General features: G+C 42.8%; 1 protein-coding gene across 2 annotated transcripts; it reads right to left on the bottom strand.

Moving 5' to 3' along the window:
* Positions 1–5708: 5708 nt before the first annotated feature.
* Positions 5709–20377, bottom strand: SLC26A3 (solute carrier family 26 member 3). Of its 2 annotated transcripts, XM_026790341.2 has the most exons (20): positions 20162–20377; positions 19223–19362; positions 19007–19117; positions 18758–18915; positions 17846–18010; positions 16996–17148; positions 16160–16242; positions 15473–15620; positions 15229–15342; positions 15042–15119; positions 14528–14623; positions 13697–13803; positions 13399–13468; positions 13218–13310; positions 11765–11860; positions 10930–11163; positions 9174–9228; positions 8144–8289; positions 7299–7364; positions 5709–6709 (listed from the first exon to the last, which is right to left on the bottom strand). In XM_026790341.2, exons 1-20 carry the CDS (start codon positions 20290–20292, stop codon positions 6686–6688), a joined length of 2268 nt encoding a protein of 755 aa, XP_026646142.2. In that variant the 5' UTR covers positions 20293–20377; the 3' UTR covers positions 5709–6685. The 2 variants fall into 2 exon arrangements, with proteins under 2 accessions (XP_026646142.2, XP_074396141.1); XM_074540040.1 differs by lacking the exons at positions 5709–6709; positions 7299–7364 and having other exon boundaries at positions 7989–8289.
* Positions 20378–20695: the final 318 nt, after the last annotated feature.

The following is a 20695-nucleotide window of genomic DNA, read 5'->3' as shown; positions in this document are numbered from 1 at the left end:
GGGACAGGAGCAAATAAATTCTGGGGTATGCAAATGGCCAGTAAGTGTCAACTGCTTGAAAATCTGCTTAGCTGTAACATACTTCTTTCTAAGAGAGAGTTATTTGGTTTGGTTGCTCTGAAAACTAAGTAATTTTAAATAAAATACCGTGGTGAAGCAAAAGAGGCTGATTGTGATAGTGTGCTATGAAATGGGCTGGTTGAAAATTTACTGTTTCTATGCATATGAAGGCAAAAATTACTCTGCCAGCATTCTTTTCTTTCAGTAACTAAGAAACACATGAGGAATTTTGAGGACCCCTTCTGTCACTGTGAAGTTGCCTGGGAGGAAGCACTTTTGAGTTACAGCGTGTGACTTCATCTGAGGAAAGCTGCGTGTCTGATCCTCGTCCTCTGGCTCTGCCCAGCCGAGCTGGGGCCCAGCAGCACAGCTGTGTCCCAGGGGCTCAGGGCTCCCACAGCACAGGGAGGGCTGTGCTCCACTTCAGCCCTGCTTGGGGTTGGGAAAATCACATCTGGAGAGAGCCACTGCCCACCGCCACAGGGCCTGAGGAGAGGAGGCCGCTCTTCCCACCTGGGCTTTGGAGTAAGTCAGGTTGCAAGTTCTGTTACATGTTCACCCATCTCTTAAACCACACGAAGAGTTAAAGATATTTCTGTGTCCAAAGCTATTCCTGAAGTGACTGTTTTAAGTGTTTTCCTGAAAATGCTGAGGCAAATTGATTAAGGGAAAACAGCAGTTTTTGCTCTATCAAGAAGCACAGAAGATGAATGTATCTCTATCATTGTCACTTAGACAGTGGGTGAGAATTTTTTTCCTCTGTATTTGAAACACAGGTGACATATGTCATAGGGACAATGATGTATTACCCAAAAAGTCAATGGGATCCCTTGAGCTGGTTAATGGCCATGGACCAAAAGTCTGTGTTTGAGAACTTAGCTGAAAGGTCATCCAATGTAGGCAGGTCTTGGACTTGAGTCAAATTTCTATGTCGTCTCGTAAGAGGAAGACTTAAATATATTTTTTCAATTATTAAATCTGGATATAAATCTATTACCTAGGTGACTAAGGGCACTGTTGATGTTTCCATGTTTACAAAGTTTAAAAATGCTTCCTCTGCTTGAACCCCTATGTTAACTGTCTTTTCAATTTGTTTATGGGTTTTGTGTATATATGATTTAAGGGTGTTTTTTTTCCCTTGATTTGTTGGTTGGATTGGTTTTTTTTATAAATACCTGGTCACTTTACTGAGAGGTTACAGAATTCATGTGTTGTATTTAATTGTGTAATTGACAGAGTTAGAAATGGTGAGATGTTCTTTCTTTGGATTCCTTCTTACTGTAAAGGCAAATATTTGACTTTAATTAATTATGTTTATTTTGAATAAATCTCCTTGTCTGTGGCAGTGATCTCCTTCCCGAAGCATTGCCAAGCAGATCTCAGGTTTTAAAGAGAACTCTTGGCATTTAAATTTGTCAGCCACTGCATGTTCCTCTAACAATGTAACATAAGCAATGAAAAAGAGTTTGAGGTGGTTTGTGTTCACCATGGAAAGAATGAAAGGACACCAGCAGATGGCCTGAAAACACCTGTGCTTTAGATTCTTGTCTCCTTACACTTTCTCCTTGATCCTATCTCTAACTTTGCTTAAAGAGCTGCCTGCAGCCATGCATACTTTATAACCAGGGGACATTGTGTGAACTGTACTTTCTGTTTGTGGTGGGTTTTTTTAATACTGTTAACTTAAAGATTGGTTGCCTACATGTGATAAGTCATATTTTTCTTCCAAAAAGAAGAATTAAAACTGTGAATTATTTTTTTAAATCTGATCCAAGAGAATTATGTGGATCAAGTCTCAACACACCCCTCTCTTCTTAAACTGTTTTCTGCTCCATAAAACTTGTGTCTGATTTTGAGTTGTTTCTCTCTGTGTGCATGGCTGGGCTGCTGACAAAAGCGGGGCAGGTTCACAGCAGAAGGTCCTGTCAAACCTGGGGAGCTGGAGGAGCACTGTGCATTGGAGCTGCAATGGAATATTCAATGTATGGGAAATAAGTGAACTTGTTGTGTGTATGACACAGAGTCCAGTACAGCAGAGAAATGTGCAAGGTTTGGATTAATTTTCATCCTGATTACATTTCTAAAGTAAATATCAGTATTATACAAGTTGTATTTCCCTTTGTATTTATGGTGTTAAAACAATTCTTAGCAATTCATAAATCATCTTGATACAGTAATTGTCCCTTCACAGTTTTGAGCTTTTGCTCTGTGTTCAGATGTGTTATACTCACGCTAGTGATTCACACTGACCAGTTTGCAGGCTGAACTGGCTGAATTTGTTTGGGCAATGTGAATGAAAATAATTATGTTTAAATCCCCTTTTAGTCTTGACTTAGCCATGAGACAGCAACTTTAGAAACTTTCCCTACTCTAAATGGGATCTCTTTATTCTCTTGAGTATGAGGCATTAATTTGTTGGTGTTTTTTCTTCTTTTTTAAAATTTATTTTCAGTGTAGACTCAGTTCATGAGTGCAAGAGATTAAAGTATTAAAAATGCAGCATACATCCAGAAATGTGTGGGTGGGATAGCAGCAGGAAGCTGGTAAATTAGCTCAGTCATGATGAAACTTTAGCAAGCGATTTTGATAATGGAATTGCAGTGATTCCTGAGTGCCAGTAAGGCTCATTGTAACACACTTCTGGTAATGGGAAGAGTGCTGATGTCTGTGGGCAGGCAGGAATGTTTCACAAAAGAACTTCAGCATAACTGCTTAGGGAAAAAACCCCAAATGAGTAACTAAATAGAAGTAAGTATGTGTCAGTCATCAAGGGTTTTCTTCAGTTTTGTTTGTGAAAGTCAATGCTTGAACACACCTCCAAGATAATTTATGGTGAATTATTTCCTCCAGTAAATAAAATCACCTAAGTGCTGATGATTGTTGCTCAAGTTGTCCATTGCCATTTCTGGGCCAGGTAAACTTCCAGGCATCTTCTTAGGAAGCAGAAGGGAGCAATGCATACAGACTGAGAAAACAAATTCTCCACATTCAGCACAGGGATGAGGAGTAGGGAAATGTGAGTAGCATTTCAGTAAAGAGGTGCTTAAGGATACTTCTTTCATAATAGGAACTTAGTTTGAAAGGTTTGCTTGTTATAATCCACTCTCTGTTGGCCTAAGACCTTGAATAAACACTTCTAATTTTTGTTTCCATATTTCACATTGCACCACAAAGTGATAATCAGGATTGAGAGTAGTCTTGAGCATCACTGGCTCTCTGGCTTCTCCATTTTCCATCCCTCTTGCAGGCTATAAAATTGTTATTTAGTTATGAAGTCTCTGTACTGTGCTGAAAAGAGATAGGCTTAGAATATGTGATGAGAAATTATAAACCTGTCAGCTCTCCAAAAAGCAGGTATGGAATTTGCCTTTTTGCTTAATTCCTGAGTCAATTACTAAAATGCAGTATATGGTAGTATTCTAACTGAGCAGCAACAGCACCCGGTGCAGGATGTTTAGAAACCTCAATAGTCAGGTTTCTGAAAGTCCCTGTCTCAAAAATGAAGCAGTAAATCTCCATCAGCACAGTATCCCACAAGGTGTTATCATCTGCATGAGAGTGAACTGCCCAGAAAAACACTGGTATTGGAATAACAGAAAGTTACAGAAATAACCAGTACCTGGAGGGAATCTCGCATAAAGTATCAGAAGTACAATTGCTGCTGGTATCAACATTGAAAAAGAAGGAGTAGGGTGATTGAAGAACATGGCAAGTAGCTGGTAGGGATGGGTGGCATGGGAGTGCAAAGCTCTCTGGCCAAGGCTCTATGTACCATGTCCATTTAAGAGAAGGTGAATAGTTTTGGAAGGGGGATTTATCTTCTGTGGCACTGTGCTGTGTCAGAAAAGTCATTAGTATAGAAATTAATTGTTCTGAGATGTGCAACATAGAAAATAATCTTTTTTATTAACCTGAAGCCTGTAAAAAAATCCCAAATGGTTTTGAAGTGCAGTAGGTGGTATTCCACCAGATACTGCACTTCATATATTGCTTTTGATAGGGATGTTTGCCTGGGTCTGTGTAGGTGCATGTGGACACAGGACTGAAAAGAGCAGCTGGAGTCTGACAGTTCAGATTACACTGGTAGGATGTATCATGATTTTCATGAACATGTTTACATCTCATCCTAAAAGCAGTTTAGTTTTTTGCTCCTCTTGTTCCAGCTGGAAAGGATTTCACCATTGTAAAAATGAGGAACCATCTTCTAATATCTTGTTCATGTTGAAGTTTGGCCGGTTGGTTTTTTTTCCCCGTACAGGACAATGATCTTGCATAACTTTTCTTCTGTCCTAGGTTAAATCCCTGTATCTATTTTGCTTTTTGCCAGTCCTTAGATACAGGGTCTTCATTTTACAAAGATCCTCATAACAATTTTCTTCATTTACATTTGATTTCATCTTTCTTGAAGAGGAGATCTCAGTCCTGAAGTTCAGACTATTTAGGAGTGAAATTTCCTCTGTGCGTTGAACAGTATCACAGAATCACAGAATGGCCTGGGTTGGAAGGAATCACCAGGATCATCAAGTCCAGCTCCTGGCCCTGCACAGCACCATCCCTGCATGTCATCCCATGTGCCCAAGAGCACTGTCCAAACACTTCCTGAGCTCTGTCAGGCTGGTGCTGTGACCACTGCCCTGGGGAGCCTGTTCCAGTGCCCAAAGAACCTCTGGGGAAGAGCCTTTGTCTAATATCCAATCTAAACCTCCTCCAGCACAACTTCAGGCTGTTCCCTCAGTGTCACTGTCACCACAGAGCAGAGATCAGGGCCTGTCCCTCCTCCTCCCCTCATGAGGGAGCTGTAACTGCAGTGAGGTCTCCCCTCAGTCTCCTCCAGGCGGGACAGTCCCAGTGACCTCAGCCACTCCTCATGTGGCTTCTCCTCAAGGTCCTTCACCATCTTCACTGCCCTCCTTTGGACACTCTCTGATAGTTTAATGTCTTTTTTATATTGTGGTGTCCAAATAACTTTGTTGTTCTGGAAAGATCTATTGTGTTTCACTCTATGTTTTTTGGAAGGCTGCATTGGAAGGGCACTTTGGCAGTGTGCTAATTGCACCTGTCTTCAGGCACTGCTGTGCTGAGTATCTGGCACACAACAAGTACTTGACAGTGGATCTGCCATAGCACAATCAGCAGAGTAGTGCTTGGTGTGAGCAGCTGCTCACCTTCCCCATGGTGTCTGCAGGAAGCAGCATCTCTTGATGCCACCCAGGGCCACGTCTCCCACACCAGGGCAGGCACGTGATCACCCACCACAGAAGCACAGCTTGTTATCCATCTGCAAATGCATGAGTGTTTCCTGAAAGCTGAACTTGTCCACTTCTGTCTTCAAGCTCTCTTAATTCTTTCTATATTTAACATCTCTTCAATTTTAATACTGACTCCCAGCTTGGTTCTCATCAGATAACTCCAGATTAAAAAAAACAATTAAAAAAAAGATTAAAATATTTAACAGATTTTGTTTTTAACATCTGTATACTCTGAAGAGAAAAACTGTAGTGCAGAACACTTTCCCATCAGCCCTTGTTCAAGTCCAAATGCACATTTTTGGCCACCCAACTTGACTGAAAGCCAAAACTAGGCTTTGAAAACTAAAAACTCTTGTGATTTCAGAGTGCTGTTTCTTTCAGACTCCAGAAATGGTTCCACTTCCCTCTAGGCTGAAGATTTTTCTACCTCTAGCACTTGCTATAAGAAATTAAAAGTTCTGTCACTGTGGGCATTGGGTGTTCTCCTCTGGAAGTTGTGATGTAGCTCATCTTCAATCTTTAGACTTGCAGCAGGGGTTAATTGGCAGCAGTTGTGCAGAGTATCAGAGTAGACTCTTTGAGCTGAAGCTGTTTGCCCATGTGTCCATAGATCCAGGCAGTTCATCCTGCCCACCTGGAGCTCCACGCCCACAGCTCCTCCAGCCCCTCCTGGGGCAGTGTCTGTCACAGGCTGGTCTCACTGACTGAGCTACCCTGATGGTGCATGGGCAAATGCACACACTGTCACTGAAACCATGTGGGTCACTCTCTGTGTATGTACAATGGTTCACGACAGATGTATCCTCCCTTGTGCACTTTACACAAGCCCAGTCCAAATCAATGAATCTTGTTTTGATCTGAAAAACCTGTGTCTTTCCTGAACAATCTTCATAATTAGATACATTAGTCACTATGTACACTGTGCTCATGCTTGTGGTAGTAAGCTGAGAGCAAGTTTAACTCAGTCTACTAAATATCTTACAAACCATCAAGAAAACTTTATTCAAGCTATATACATGCTGAAGATAAAATATCAGTCCTAACTGTTATTCTGTGGTATCCAATACAAGATTTCAAATATTTATAGATTCTCAAGTAACTGTACAGGTTGTCTACAAACTGTGGTATGAAATAAGAAAATCTGTGTGATTTTAGCCTCTCTATATAAATATATATATATATATGTATATATAAATACATTTATACATACAGAGACACATAAAGACTAACAAGCCCATTTCAAAGCCTGGAACATAACTATATGTAGTAAATCCTTCTTAAGGTATTTAAAAGCATCCTTCTGTCTTCATGCTCATCACACATTCATCTTCTCTGACATTGCGTTGCTGGAGGATATTATACTTAGGAAGTTACGTCTAAAATTTTGTTTCTGTTGGAATCTGTAGGGAATAAAAAAAAAAAATTCCACATTCTGTAAAGAATAGCCATGGTAGGTGTCATCTGGTAAATGATGTGTAAGTATTTGATCCCCTAAAACATTTGGGTGGGAAGACTGGGGTCTGACATTTCCTCCTCACAGGGTTGCCTGTGCTGGATACTGTCCTTGTCTGTGCTGAAATGCTGCATGTGTCCCTTCCTTATCTCCATCTCCAGACTCCCCTTCTGCCTGAGACATTTAGATAAACTGGACTAAGGTTGACTTCTCTGCCACAGGGCCATTCTACCAGTGACTTTATCATGGAGGAGCTGTGGTGGAAGGCGAGGCAGCCAGGTGAGGCAGGTGGCGAGGCAGCCTTTGCCTGCCTTCCCTCTGCCCCGTGCACACCGCAAGGCTCGAGAGCCAACCCCATCCCTCTCACCCCGTGAGGCTTTGCCCTAAGCCAAATCCCATCAGTAACTGTCTGGTGGCTTTCTGCCTGGGCTGACACAAGAGCTCAGGTATGAAGAAGCTTTTTTTATCTGACCTAGCCATTCCCATGAGCAGCTCTTTTGGGCTACACTGTCTACAGGGCCATAGCCAGAGCTTACTGTGCACTCCCGGTTGCGCAGTCCGTTCCTGGGGATGATCGCATAGTCACTGCTTCTACCCTTCTCCTGCAACGAGCACAAGAAGTTGTGGGTTAGGAAACGGATTGCTTTTCTTTTTCTGTTCACCATTTTTTCACATTAAAGAAGGTCTTGATTTTTAAATCTCTGGAACATGCCTGGGATGTTGACATGGAAGAAAGGAAGCTCTCACTTGTCAGGCTTTTATGACCTCCACCGCATCTCTGGGTCAGTGCGGAAGATCTGGAACAGCTCAGTTAAGTGGGAACTGTTTCCACATGAGCAGCATTCTGGGTCTGGTACATTTAAACACATTCATTGTATACAGGATCCTTTCTTGCTCTTGATTTAAGAACACTCCCAGAAAGGCCATTACCAAATCTGGTGGTACTAATTTGTCCGCACTACTTTAGCACTCCTTTTGAAGACAGACAGGGCTGGAAAGCCTATGTACAAGCAGCATAAAGTCTGCCTTTCAAGAGCCACTGCAGCAAATTGAGCAGTCTCTGCTGGGTGGGTGACCACAGAGGTGGATGGTGGATGGTGGATGGGCACTGTGCTCTTCCCAAAGACATGACTTGAAGTCCACAGCCAGGCCAGACACCAGTGGAGATTATTCACTCCTTTCACAAATGGTTTTCCACACACCTGAACCAGGAGCCACTCTTGTTCTTCAGTTTGACTGGAGACCAGCTGAGATTTAATGACTATCTTTTTGAAAATAGAGACAGGTAGCACACACTGCTATAGCTGTGCAGGGCATTGCAGGGAGCCTGGCAATACTGGAAAGGCAATAAAGTAAGGAAAGATGAAGACTGTGGTGTTACCTCAGCAAGCTTTAATTTGGGGGAGTTGGCTATGTCCTTCTTCAGCAAAATGTGTAAAACTGCATCATGAATGGTGAGGAAAAACATGGATGGTTTAATCTCTTCATCAAAAAATGCACTTCTCTCCAGTTTGTCCAGGAGGCCGTCTGTGAGTGAACAAAATCAAAGACAAGTGACCTGCAGGCCTTAAAAACGAAGAAATTGTGTATCCTGAGCATGCCCACTGAGTGAACACGGGAGCTGCCGGTATAATGCACTGTTTTATTTACTAGATGGCTTTATGGATATCAAGAGGATGGAACATAAATGCCCATAAGTAGTTCCCTGCTCTATGCCAGACAGGAAGGAATTTGAGCCCCTTTTATTATTCAATGCCTAGCCCAGGGTGCATGATGGAGGGTCCTGCAGCCCAGAGTTGTACCACACAGCAGTGGCCATAGGTAAAAGGAGCCATCACACATGGCCCCAGCCTTTTGGGGACAGCATGGGAGGGTGAATTTCCCATTTAGTGGGACCTGTTTGCTATCTGTGATGGTGTTCACGGGGGTTTTTGGATGAGGGAAGAGACAAAGATCTGACTCCATGTTTCAGAAGGCTTGATGTATTATTTTATGATATATATTACATTAAAACCATACTAAAAGAATAGAAGAAAAGATTTCATCATAAGGCTAGCTAAGAATAGAATAGGAAAGAATGATAACAAAGGTTTGTGGCTCGGCTCTCTGTCTGAGCCAGCTGAGCTGTGATTGGCCATTAATTACAAACATCCAACATGGCCCAATCACAGATGCACCTGTTGCATTCCACAGCAGCAGATAACCAATGTTTACATTTTGTTCCTGAGGCCTCTGAGCTTCTCAGGAGGAAAAATCCTAAAGAAAGGATTTTTCATAAAAGATGTCTGCGACAGTTATCCAAGACTGGAAGGTAAAACTGGGTGATCCTCCACAGCCATACTCAGAGGTCAGCAGGGGAGGCAGGGGGATGAGACATCTGTGGTGATGCCAAAGCAAAGGCCAGTACTCACCGTATGCCCCAGCAATGTAAATGTCAATGTCGAGCCGGACAAACTCTTTCAAAGTCTGTTAAACCAGAAGGAGGCACCATTTAGATTCTGCTGGGCTTGCTGATTGCCACTGTAGTGATTAGCCACAGCAAACATACCAACCACTCTATGATATTTAAGATCTATGATGGTAAGTGGATCTAGACTCAAACTCTGTTGCACATAGAGGCAGGACAATCTCTTCACATGGCTGCAGACAGGGGTGCCCAAGCCTTTTGAAAAGAGGCAGTATTGAAAAGGTTTAGCTCACAGAGAAGCAGGTGATCTTTCATAAGTTGTATGACTTTGTTGTATCTACATGATACATGATGAAACTAAAAAAAAATACTTCACAATCTTCTGGGGGAGATTTTTGTAACTGGGAACTTGAGCAGAACTAGAATTCCCACTGTCATGGTGGGTCTTTAGTTCCTATGGAAATACACACCCTCTGTGTCTCCAGACTGTTAACTGCAGCTGCTGCTGTTGAAAATGTTGTGCCTTTTGCTTTGTTCAAGGTCATCTGGGCAAGCAAAAGCAGGAGTTGAAATGGAACTCCAATGTTCCAGCTCCAGCTGGGTGTTTAAAACTACATTTCACATCTACATTTCTGCAAAGCTTCCCAAAATCTTACCAGGTGAAGAAAGGGTACCACAGCCAACAATTTAATTCCAAGACAATTTATATTGACTATTTAAACTATTTCCTAAACATTTTCTATAGAAAATGCACATTCAAATTTGCATAAACTCAAGGTTTTCCACAGGCCTTCCAGTCCATGTAGCAATGCCTTTAAGAAGCAGACTACAAACACAGAATAGAATCATAGAATGGTTTTGGTTGCAAGTGACTTAAAGACCACCTTTTTCCAAACCCCTGCCCTGGACAGGGACACTTAACACTGGAGCAGGTTGCTCAGAGCATCATCCAACTTGCCATTGAACAGTTTCAGGGATGGAGCATCCACAGCTTCGCTGGGCAACCTGTTCCGGTATTTCACCACCCTCACAGTAAAAGATTTCTTCTAATCTGGACCTGCCCTCTTTCATTTTAAAGCCATTGCCTCTTGTCCTGTCACTGTATACCCTGTAAGAAGTCCCTCTCCATGTTTTTTCATAGGCTCCTTTAAGTATGGAAAGGCCCTACTCAATAGTACAGCCTTCATAGCCTTCTCCTCTCTAGGCTGAACAACTCCAGCTCTCTCGGCCTTTCCTCATGGGAGAGGTGCTCCAGCCCTCTGGTCCTTCCCATGGCTCTCATCAGGACCTGTTCTAAGACGTCCATGTCTTTCCTGTGTTGGTGACCCCACAGTTGGTCACCTACCTCGGGTGAGGTCTCATGGGAGTGGAGTAGAATCTCTCATGAGAGTGGGAAGAATCACCTGCTGGTCACACTTCTTTTTAAGCAGCCCAGGATATGATTGGCTTTCTGGCCTGTGAGTGCACATTGCTGGGTCATGTCCAACTTTTCATCCCCCAGAATCCTCATCTCCTCCTCTCAAGAACTGTTCTCAATCCATTGATTCCCCAGTCTGTATCGATACTGGGCATTGACCTGATCCACCTGCAGCACCTTGCACTTTGTTGAACTTGGCCTTGTTGAACTTCATGAGGTTCAGGTGGGCCCACTCCTGTCCCTCTGGGCACCATCCTTTTGCTCCTGTGTATCCCTCAAGTGTAACTGCATTTGTAAGAGTTTCTCTCATGTGATCACTGTTTGCCTCATGAATTGTGATTACCTTTCGGAGGACTGTCATGGCAGAAAAATCCAGGAAGGACACTGATGAGAAATCCAGAATGATGCTGTGGATGTTGACCTGGGGCACAGTGATGCCAGGGGGGAGGTCAGTGCTCCAGTTGATCCGAATGGGCAAGTCTGTCATGATGGTGGGCTGGTCCAGCTCCTCTATCTTGTTGTTGTCCAACTCTTCTTCTGACTCATATGTAGGGTTAGCCATGCAAATCAAGCCCTTCTGTGTTGACATAGAAAAATGTCCTAATTAGTTCTTTTCTTTAATACCCAGCCAGGGTAGTGGTACTTCTCACACAAGGGCAAGAGTGAAGGCAATGCACAACTGATCTTCCCATGAGACAGAGCAGGGACCACCTGAAAAGTTCTGTTTCTCCCTTGTCTGGAGAAACATGGAAATTATTTAATCATGGTCATAATCAATGATGGCTTTTTATTGTTTCCTGAAGCCAGTTGCCAGACGTATTTTTAATTCAGTAATTTTTGAACAAGTTACCAAAAGGCATGCAGGATTTGAGCTGGGAGAAAACCAGCTTTATCCTACCATTAATGCAGAAAGACATTCACTTCTGTGGCATCTGATCTGTTATTTGTTGCCAAACAAAGCTCTATGGACATGCATAAGATCTGCCCATGGTAAATCTGTAGGTCTAACTGTGAGAGCCATTTAAAATCTTGGGTTTTAAAAGTGTTTATGTCACAAAGTGGCAACTTGGGGAATAGTATGTCTGATTAAGAAGGGAGGCTATAGGCCCTTCTCTGCCATGTAAAACAGGGAGCTGGTTGCTTAGCTCCCCCCTCACCCGGGGGCTTGCCTGACATACCGGTGTCACTTGCAGCTCTCCTTTCTTCAGCATCTTCCTGATCTTCCTCAGAGCTTTATTGCGTTTCCTCAGGACTCTCAGAGGGTTGAAGCCAACCTGCAAAAGCAGCACTTTGAATAATTAAACAAAAAAACCCCTCTGTGACAGCAGGGAAAGGACAAAGCATCCCATAAGGTTTTTGTTACAGTCATGATGACCATAGATTGAACTTGATGTTGTCTGCCACTTTTCACAAATTCAAGCAAGGGCTCATTCCAGTTTGTAAGGATGTCTGTGGGAATGGCTGCAAATGAGGCAGGGCTATCTGTTCTGCTTTAGGACACCAGCATGGACAGCATTACAGCAGTGACAGTGCTGTGCATCTCCAGTGGCAGGCCAGCAACTCCAGCAGGCTGGCACAGTGCTGGCATCTCCTGCTCATCTGCATTATGGGGTGGCCAAGATCTGAGAGCTCATGGTTTGTATCTGCTTTGTGCCTCCTGACTGCAGCGTGGGTCAGTCAACCACTCTTTTTCCTGAAGAAGAAAGCCAGATTTTATCAAGTTGCCTGCATATGTTTCTTGAAACTCTGAGCTGGTATTAATAAAATTAGATGGCAGGTAAATTAGGCTAATAATAAAATTAGGATAAAATAATAAATTCCTGCAAGTCTTCTGCCTCATCCATCTAGTGTGTAGAGGAGAAAGGTGTTAGAAGTATCTGTATTTGTAGAGAAAGAGTGGTGTGAACATCTGCACTCACAGAAAGAAAGCTTCAGGATCTTCTGAGGTGAAAGCCAAGCACATGGAGAACCAAATGTGTCAGATTCTCCCATTCCTGTGCCAGGGTCAGTCCCTCATGTGAAGAACAAACTGCTTTATTACGAGTGCTCAGGGAGTCACTGCCTATCACCTCCCCACTAAGAGCAGCAGGAGGGGGAGGTTATGGTGCAAGTTGTGTTTGGGCTGGGGATGGTGAGCCTCATTCACACCGTGGGGGCTCAGGGGTCCTGGATCTCTGTGCTGGCTATGGAAACACTGGCTGCATTCACCAGTTTGTTATGAAAGATGTTAAGATCTCTTTGAGAGGATGATTCCATTTGGCATTCTTCTGACTGTTGTGGTTATGTTCTTGGGCCAAGACAAGTAAACTAGAATTTATTGTGTGTAAATAGTACAAGAACAAATAAACTAAAATAAAATAAAACAAAATTTCCTTTATATTATCTATGTTTACACTCCTTTGTTCTTGAAATATATATTTTTATGTTATATGTATGGTACAGACATTGATTTGGTGTAAGTACAGCATGAGTCAGGCATTTATATTACATATACATGTTATATTAGAGTAGTGGAAACAGTATAAAGAAAATTCACCCTTGAACTGTGGAATGACTGCATATATAGTAATTATTGGGAAACTGTATCCACCATAATGTTTCACACAATTCAGAACAGCCCCAGACACTTACAGCAGTGATGAGTTTCTCTCTGAAGAATTCGATATTAGCAAAGAAAATTGGAGAGGAGCATCTGAAAATCTTCACTCCCTCTGGCTCATAGATCTGTAAAGTGAAGCAAAAGTGCCAGTGGCAATGTTTGCTATAGAAACACAAGTGCAGCAGGTGGTAAAAGAAATGAGACATTTCTTACATCAGTGTAATCCTTCCTGTTTCTGTAGATGTTGCTTCTCCCAACATTGGCCAAAACAGTGCAGCTTGGACTGTGAACAAACACACACACAGTTATTTGTGTCCCACATGGAACAGGATCAAATGAAACCATCTCAGCTGGGGTGGCACACTTAGGCAAACCCCACATCCAAAGGTTTACACCTGTAAATTGTTTTTCCATGCACAGTTGCTGGACAGACCAAGGCACAGACAGGGCTGTTGCCCTTCTCTGTACAGAGGGAGGCCCTGGGATACCATTGCACTGAAGAAATACTCACATCTGGGAGCGGATCACCACAGTCAGCAGCTGGAATGCCACAGCTGCTGCCAGTCCAATGTCCAGGCCAAGAAAGATGGCAGATAAGAAAGTCACCACCCATATAACCTGTAAGGAGACAATGGATGGCAACGTTATAAACATGTCAAGAACCTGATGAAAATCCAGCAGAAAGGCAAGATTAGAAGTAAATCAGAAATCTGTAAAGTTGAGAGTTGTAAGTGTGCAAATACAGGTGCTGTGAGTGTACACGACTGATAAATTACTAGGTAATGCTGAATAACTTTTAGCCACAGAGCTCAAAGCATTTTCATGGGCAAATAACTATTTGATGGCTGTAAAAACTGAGGCCTGGAACTATTTGTGAGCCTTAAATTTTGTGAGAGGTAACAAGTCCTGCTCTCTAGCCACAAGCTTTACCATTTGGAGTAGACCCTTCAAGTCCCAGTTTTCATTTATTTGTTGCTGTGTATCTTCCATATGACACATTGTGTGATTGTGAGAAATGTCCCCAATGCTTAGTCAATGCAGTAGATACTTGGATATTTTCTGTCATTTAGACATTTTCTGTAAATGTCTTCTCTATTTGACTTAATAAAATGCACTATTTTAATAGATTTTTATGAAATGGATGAAAATGAAGTTAAGAGTGAGAATTGACTCCAAATAAATGGGACAAAATGGAAAACATTAACAAGGGATATACCAGTAAAAAAGGCATGCAAATATCGTACTTACTGTTTAGTGAAGTAAAACTGGGATAAAAAAAAGAACATTTGTGTGATAGATTACTTTTTCAGAGCATTTAACTTCTGATGCTTGAGAAACTCACACAGTCATACTTGTCTTTTCTCCAGAGGATGCCTATTTCCTTGAACTGCATGAGCATTCCTTTCAAATTGCCAAGAGCCAAAGATGCAAGGACTGACTGTTAAAAAGACCAAAATACATGTTCCTTGTTTAAGTAAGCAAAGGAAATGTAAAACATTAGGAATTAAAAGATCATACAAATAGGGCCAAGGTGCAGCTGAAAGGCCAGGGAGCTGCTCCCAGTGCACACTGCTGTTGGAACACCCAACATTGCACTATGGTGCAGTGCAGGTGTCTCACTGAGGCTGTAAATCTCACTTATTTTTGGCACCTGAAAGTTGGTTTTTGGTGTTTGGGTACTTGTGTTCCCTTTGAGGGACCACATGTAGGGGTCCTTTCTGGCATAACGTGGGAAGAAGAACCAAGCTTTTCAAACCTTTTTGGCTCCCACTGAAGTCTATGAACATTCGGTGTGCTCAGAGAGCAGCCCTGTCTTTGGGAAGCAGGAGGAAACATTAGATGAAACGAGTGAATACCTTCTGTAACGGTGCCAGGAGAAACCCAATGGCCAAGATCACAACCAAAACAATGACAGATGAGATAATGCCAGCAATCTGCATGAGAGAACAATTCCACAATGAATAAGTGCCCAAAGGCATGATGGTTAGCTGGGAAAAAAAGGGCTGTCTTTCACTAAATGTCATCACGACTTGTCTTCTGTACCTGTGTTTTGCCTCCTGTGCTCTCCTGCACACCTGATCTTGACAGAGCAGTGCTGGAGGCAAATCCCTTGAATGATCCACCAACTATATTACCCAGCCCAAAAGCAATTAGCTCCTGAAATAAAAATAAAAGACATTGCTCTTAAGAGCTGGTTTGTGACAGTTAATCACAAGGCAAAGCTTTCCTAAAATGACTTACTTCTCATTGATGAATGCAGTATATTGATCTCTGTGTTATTGCCTACCTGGTTGCCATCTATCGGGTAGTCATGCTTGATGGAATACACTTTAGCCACGGAGAAGGCTACTGCAAACCCAACGATTGCAATGGAAATGCCATCTCCAATGCACTTCTGGAGGATGCCTGCATCAGGTGCAACAGGTGCATGAAACCTGAAAAACAAAAACCTCAACTCATTAAGGAGATGCCTAAGGGTCTTTTGCAGATCCATAATCTTTATGTGGATATAGCTCTGGATGGGCAGATGTTGAGGCCTCTGGAGGACAATGGTGCTGAAGAGATGCTGATAGCTGGTCGTGGGGCCAGGAAGGAGGATTGTGCAGTGTCCTGGCAGCTTCCCAGGGCTGGTGGTGGCTGCTGAACTGTGCATGTGCTGTGAGGGAAACGGAGGAGTTCAGGAGTGAGTAGTTCAATTAAAAGGACAAACATCAACCTCCTGCTCACCAGCTATCTCAGAAAGTGAAGTACACAGTTATTTCATGTCTCAGTGTTCTCCTTGATAAGTAGGAGATGTGCTCTAAGTGTAACTTTTGTGTACTGAAACTGTATCATATCATTGAGAGAAAAATGTTTATTTACCTACAGAAGAAGATGAAGCAGATAATTTTAATCAGAGACAGAGCTGAACTCGTTCGACGCTGCCGAACTAAAGAGAACGTCTTGCTCCACTGGTGAATTGTAAGTCACTTACCCTTCCTCTAGTTTTCCAACAACAGCTACATCAAATTTTTCTTCCAAGTTGACAAAATAGGAAATCAGTGCTGCTAAAATTGTCTGAAAGATAATAAACAACATCTCCATTAGGCACATTAAAGCAAGAGTGTGAAGAATCTATTAAGCACCATTACCTTCCTTTTCTTACACACTGTCCAGCCTCATCACTAGTGCCAGAATTATGCCCCAAGTTTTCCCATCCCTTTGCTGTTCAGATGTCATTCCTGAATGACCTAACAGGTATGGGTTTACATTCACAAATCGCACAGATTGTAACAGAATATCTTACTAACAACAGAGATCATCCCACCCAGTAAACCAGGTATGTTCTAACAAGGTGCTGTAATGACTCTAGGGGAAAACAAGTGCTGCTTGAGTCTTTACATCCTGCAGGATTTCAGGGGCTTGCTGCCCCTGTGAAGCTTCCTCCACCCCTCTGCTGCTCAGAGTGGGCAAAACTTCTGCTGCTGGAGGGCAAAATAATTTTGTGTGTGGCCACAGATATCCAGGATTTCAGTAGCTTCTTGCAGGTGTGGTGCAGAGGGGCCACAGCTGTGAGACTGCAGCTGGCTGCTGTCAGAGCCTATACTGTCCAAAGAAAAAAATCATAGTTGATAACACCACAGATATGTTCAGTTAAGAACAGCTATGTGGAACTAAAGCATCTCACAGTAACTCCTGAATGCTGTAAAGTTTTCTTTATCGGTAAAATGATAATGCATAACTTAGTGGATAAAAGGAGAAGAAATAGTTAAAACTCTGCTTCCTGAGTCATAACATGGAGCAGTTGCAAAATCAAAGGAAGTGACTCACCACAAGGAGTTCAATGGGGATGGGAGCCGGTAACTTTTCCTTGTATCGATCGTTCATTTCTTTCACCACGAACACGATAAGCAAGACAATCAGTGATGTGACCAGGTCAGCAACGTTTGCTTTTGTGATCTGGCTGAAAACGCTCTCCAAAGTCTGCAGAATGAGGAAGAGACATGTGGTGCTTCAGAAACAGTTGTGCCCTGGCACAGTATCACTATCCCTTCCGGAAGAACCTGTATCTGAGCAGCTCTAAGGACTGTGCAGTTTGGGATTTATTCCCTGTGGGATCATGTGGACTGCAAGCCCCCTGAATGTATGTGCATCTGCCAAATGATAAAGCATCTGCAAAAGACCTTTTCCACAAACTTGTGACCCTCTCCTCCAGATTTGGCCCTGAGGGAGGGCTGGAACCACAGGCAAGTCTGTGATAGGAAATGTGAGCAATGGCATTGCTGGGTAGGCGCCTTTCTCCACTCCTTCCCTCCTGTTCTTCTTGTCCCTCCTTTCTCATCCAACAGCCCTCACAGAGTCATATGCAAATTAAATATGTATAAATCAGTCCAGTAAAAATGAATAATTAAATCCTTAAGGCAGAGTTGAATGCTTAATTGAAATACACCAACACAAAATAGTAAATATTATCTAGTTATGCCAATGTGGTGTAACTTGGTGCTTGGTAATAAATTAAAAGGTTGGCTAAGTACTAATAACATATTCTCATTTTTCTCTTGTTTTTCCTCGTGCTTTGCATTTTTTTGCTGAGTTATTATTACTGCCTTGTGATACACAGTCAGAAATACATCCCAGGTACATTAATAGCATTAGCAAATACTGAACACCTAGCACTTACATAGATGATGCCAAATGGTACATTAAATCCAGGGACAGATAGCTGAAACATGAATTTCAGCTGAGATACCAAAACATGGATAGCTGCAGCAGTTGTGAAACCACTGATTAATGATTGTGATAGATAAATAACGATGAATCCAAACTGGAAAATTCCCAGAAGCAACTGAAATACAAAATGAGCATATGTCAGTGGGATTCATTTGTGGTTTTAAGCAATCTTTGAAAGAAAGACAGCCATATTTAATGAAAGCAAAGATTTTCACCTCATCCCATCCATCCAGAGATTAAGGAATGTACCATCACCAGACTTACAACAAAAGCTGACATATAGCAACAGAGAGCAAAATACTAGTATGAGTAACTGCTGCAGCAGTTAAAACCCATTCTTTTTATTTTACAGCTAAAATATACATCCTTACTTCTAGGGTTTTCAGTTGCTATATTTTCACATGGTACAAGGGTTTCATGAAGCAGCAAATATATTAGAATGTTAGGGAGGAACTGTAGGAATCCTTTATTAGGAAGTAAGGATAAGTGGGTTTTTTAAAAAACAAATCGAAATATTTTACTATTGCAAGGCAGAGTTTGTACTACCCTTGGTGCATCTGCATCATTCACATTACTTTCACAGCTATTTTTTTCCTATCCAGCAGATTGTTTTTTGCTGTAGGTGTAGGCTGCAGCTCTGTGGGCTGTGGGCTCAGGCCTGTGCAAAACCAAGGGTTTCACAGCACATGTGAGTGCCTGGTCACTGGAGGGAAGAGATGTCTCCTAATCAGTGAGCCAGGGTCACTGCATGGAAAGTGGAAGAGGATTACTTTGGTGACTACAACAGCAGAAACCAGAGAGGAAGGTCAGGCCACCCTCCGTCTATTCACATAGGTGTGCACACACACATGCATTTACCAACCTGAACAACCCCAGAAAGGAAGGTTACAGATGCAGCCACCATCACCCTCTCATCATTTATTGCTGAGGTATTTGTGGAAGTGCCATTTCCAGTGCTGTCATCAGGGACCAGCCTGGTGACGACTCCTCCCACCATGAGGCTCAGGACAGGGAAGGGACCTGAGCAGCACAAGGCACTTGTTAAAAGATCTGAAGAGGCAGCATGTTGCTCTTCATCAGTGAGGAGGGTAGGTGGTGTGCCTGAACTTACCCACTGAGATATGTCTCGATGTGCCAAAGATAAAATAGACCAGGACAGGGAAGAATGCTGCATAGAGTCCAAAACTGGGGGGGACATTCACCAGCAAAGCAAAGGCCAGACCTGCAGAGACAGAGGCCCAGGGAAGGTGACGTGTGTGCTGCAGGCTGAAGCCAGCAGTGCCTTGGCTTAGCAGGCTGTGTCCGGACACACATTTCCCCAAGGTACCTTGCAGCACAGCCACCAGCCCCGTGTTGATGCCAGAGATGATGTCATTCAGGATCCACTCCCTGAAGCGGTACGCTGGCAGCCACGAAACGACTGGAAACAAACGCAAAGCAATTTTTTTGGCCCTTTGTGGGGAGCAGCTGCAAAGGCACAAGGGGACAAAATTTTGTCAGTGAACAGCTTGCCTGAATTGCAGCCTGTTTCAGAGAGGTGAGGAAAGGGGAAGGATTCAGGTTCTGGATGCCAGAAGTCAAAATCTCACCCAGACACAGCCCTGATCAACCTACACTGCCTTCTATGCTTCAAGGTAAATCCAGTGGCCTTCAGAGGTCCTTTCCAAACCAAAGTCTCATAGAACCCTAGAATGGCCTGGGTTGGAAAGGAACCTCTGTGGCCATCTAATCCAACCCCCCACTCCAATAAGCAGGCATGCCACCCACTGGGTCAGGTTTCTCAGAGCCCTGTCCAATCTAACCTTGAACATTTCCAGGGAGAGGGGATCCACCATGTTTCTGGGCAACCTGTGCCAGTACCTCACCACCATCATCACAAAAAAATTATTCTTGATATCCAGTCCAAATATACCTTCTTTTAGTTTAAAATCATCATCCCTTGTCCTGCTGCAACAGGCCATGGTAAAAAGCTCAGTATGTCTTTCTTGTAAGACTCCTTTAAGTACTGAAAGGGTGCAGTAAGGGCTTCCTAGAGTCTGTGCTGCCAAGGGCCCAGAAAAAGAGAAGCTACCTTAGATACAGGTGTAGGAAGACTTCTAAGGGTAACAGCAGTCAAAATCCAATAGAAAAATCTAACATTGAATTTAATGAATGAATTTTCACTTGCTATGTTGGTGACGGACACTGTCAAGATGGAGTTCATGCTGTCCAAGAGCAGTCAGGACTGTTTCTTAGATCTAATTTGAAAAAAAAAAAATCTCCTTACCTAAAATAGAGTTTCAGGTGATCCCAAAAGGTTTTATGGTATCTGTGCAATTTCTCATGCTCTTCATTGAATGCATTCTCCGAGTATACAGGTCTGGCTATAACATAATGGTTACCCACAGGTTCAACCATTTCCCCTGAAATGTCAGGATAGGATAATTACTTGTGTGTGCTCCTCTCTGCTCCAGGCACTTAAAAACCTGAAATGAAGAACAGGCTTAGCTTCTTATGTACTGTGGGGCAGCTATCCATAGCATAGCTGAGTGAGCTCCAAACTGAGCGTTACCACCTTTGAAGATCAAAAGCGGGATGGTTGAGACACCCGCTGCACTTTGCCAAGGTGATCTCCTGCCCTGCTCCTCCTCCCACTGCAGAGCAGTGTTTCACTGGAGCATGAAGTATTTCTTTCTAAAGATGCAGCCAAAAAGCGGACAAGATGGTTTCTGAGTTAATTTATCTCTCACTCAGCCATGTACAATCAAAAACTTCCTCCCCCAAAGGAAATTAATTTCCTAAAGAACAAACAAGCAGATCC

This window comes from Zonotrichia albicollis, chromosome 4 (assembly GCF_047830755.1).
Source record: "Zonotrichia albicollis isolate bZonAlb1 chromosome 4, bZonAlb1.hap1, whole genome shotgun sequence".
NCBI classification, from domain to species: domain Eukaryota; kingdom Metazoa; phylum Chordata; class Aves; order Passeriformes; family Passerellidae; genus Zonotrichia; species Zonotrichia albicollis.
This window is presented reverse-complemented; position numbering and strand designations above follow the sequence as displayed.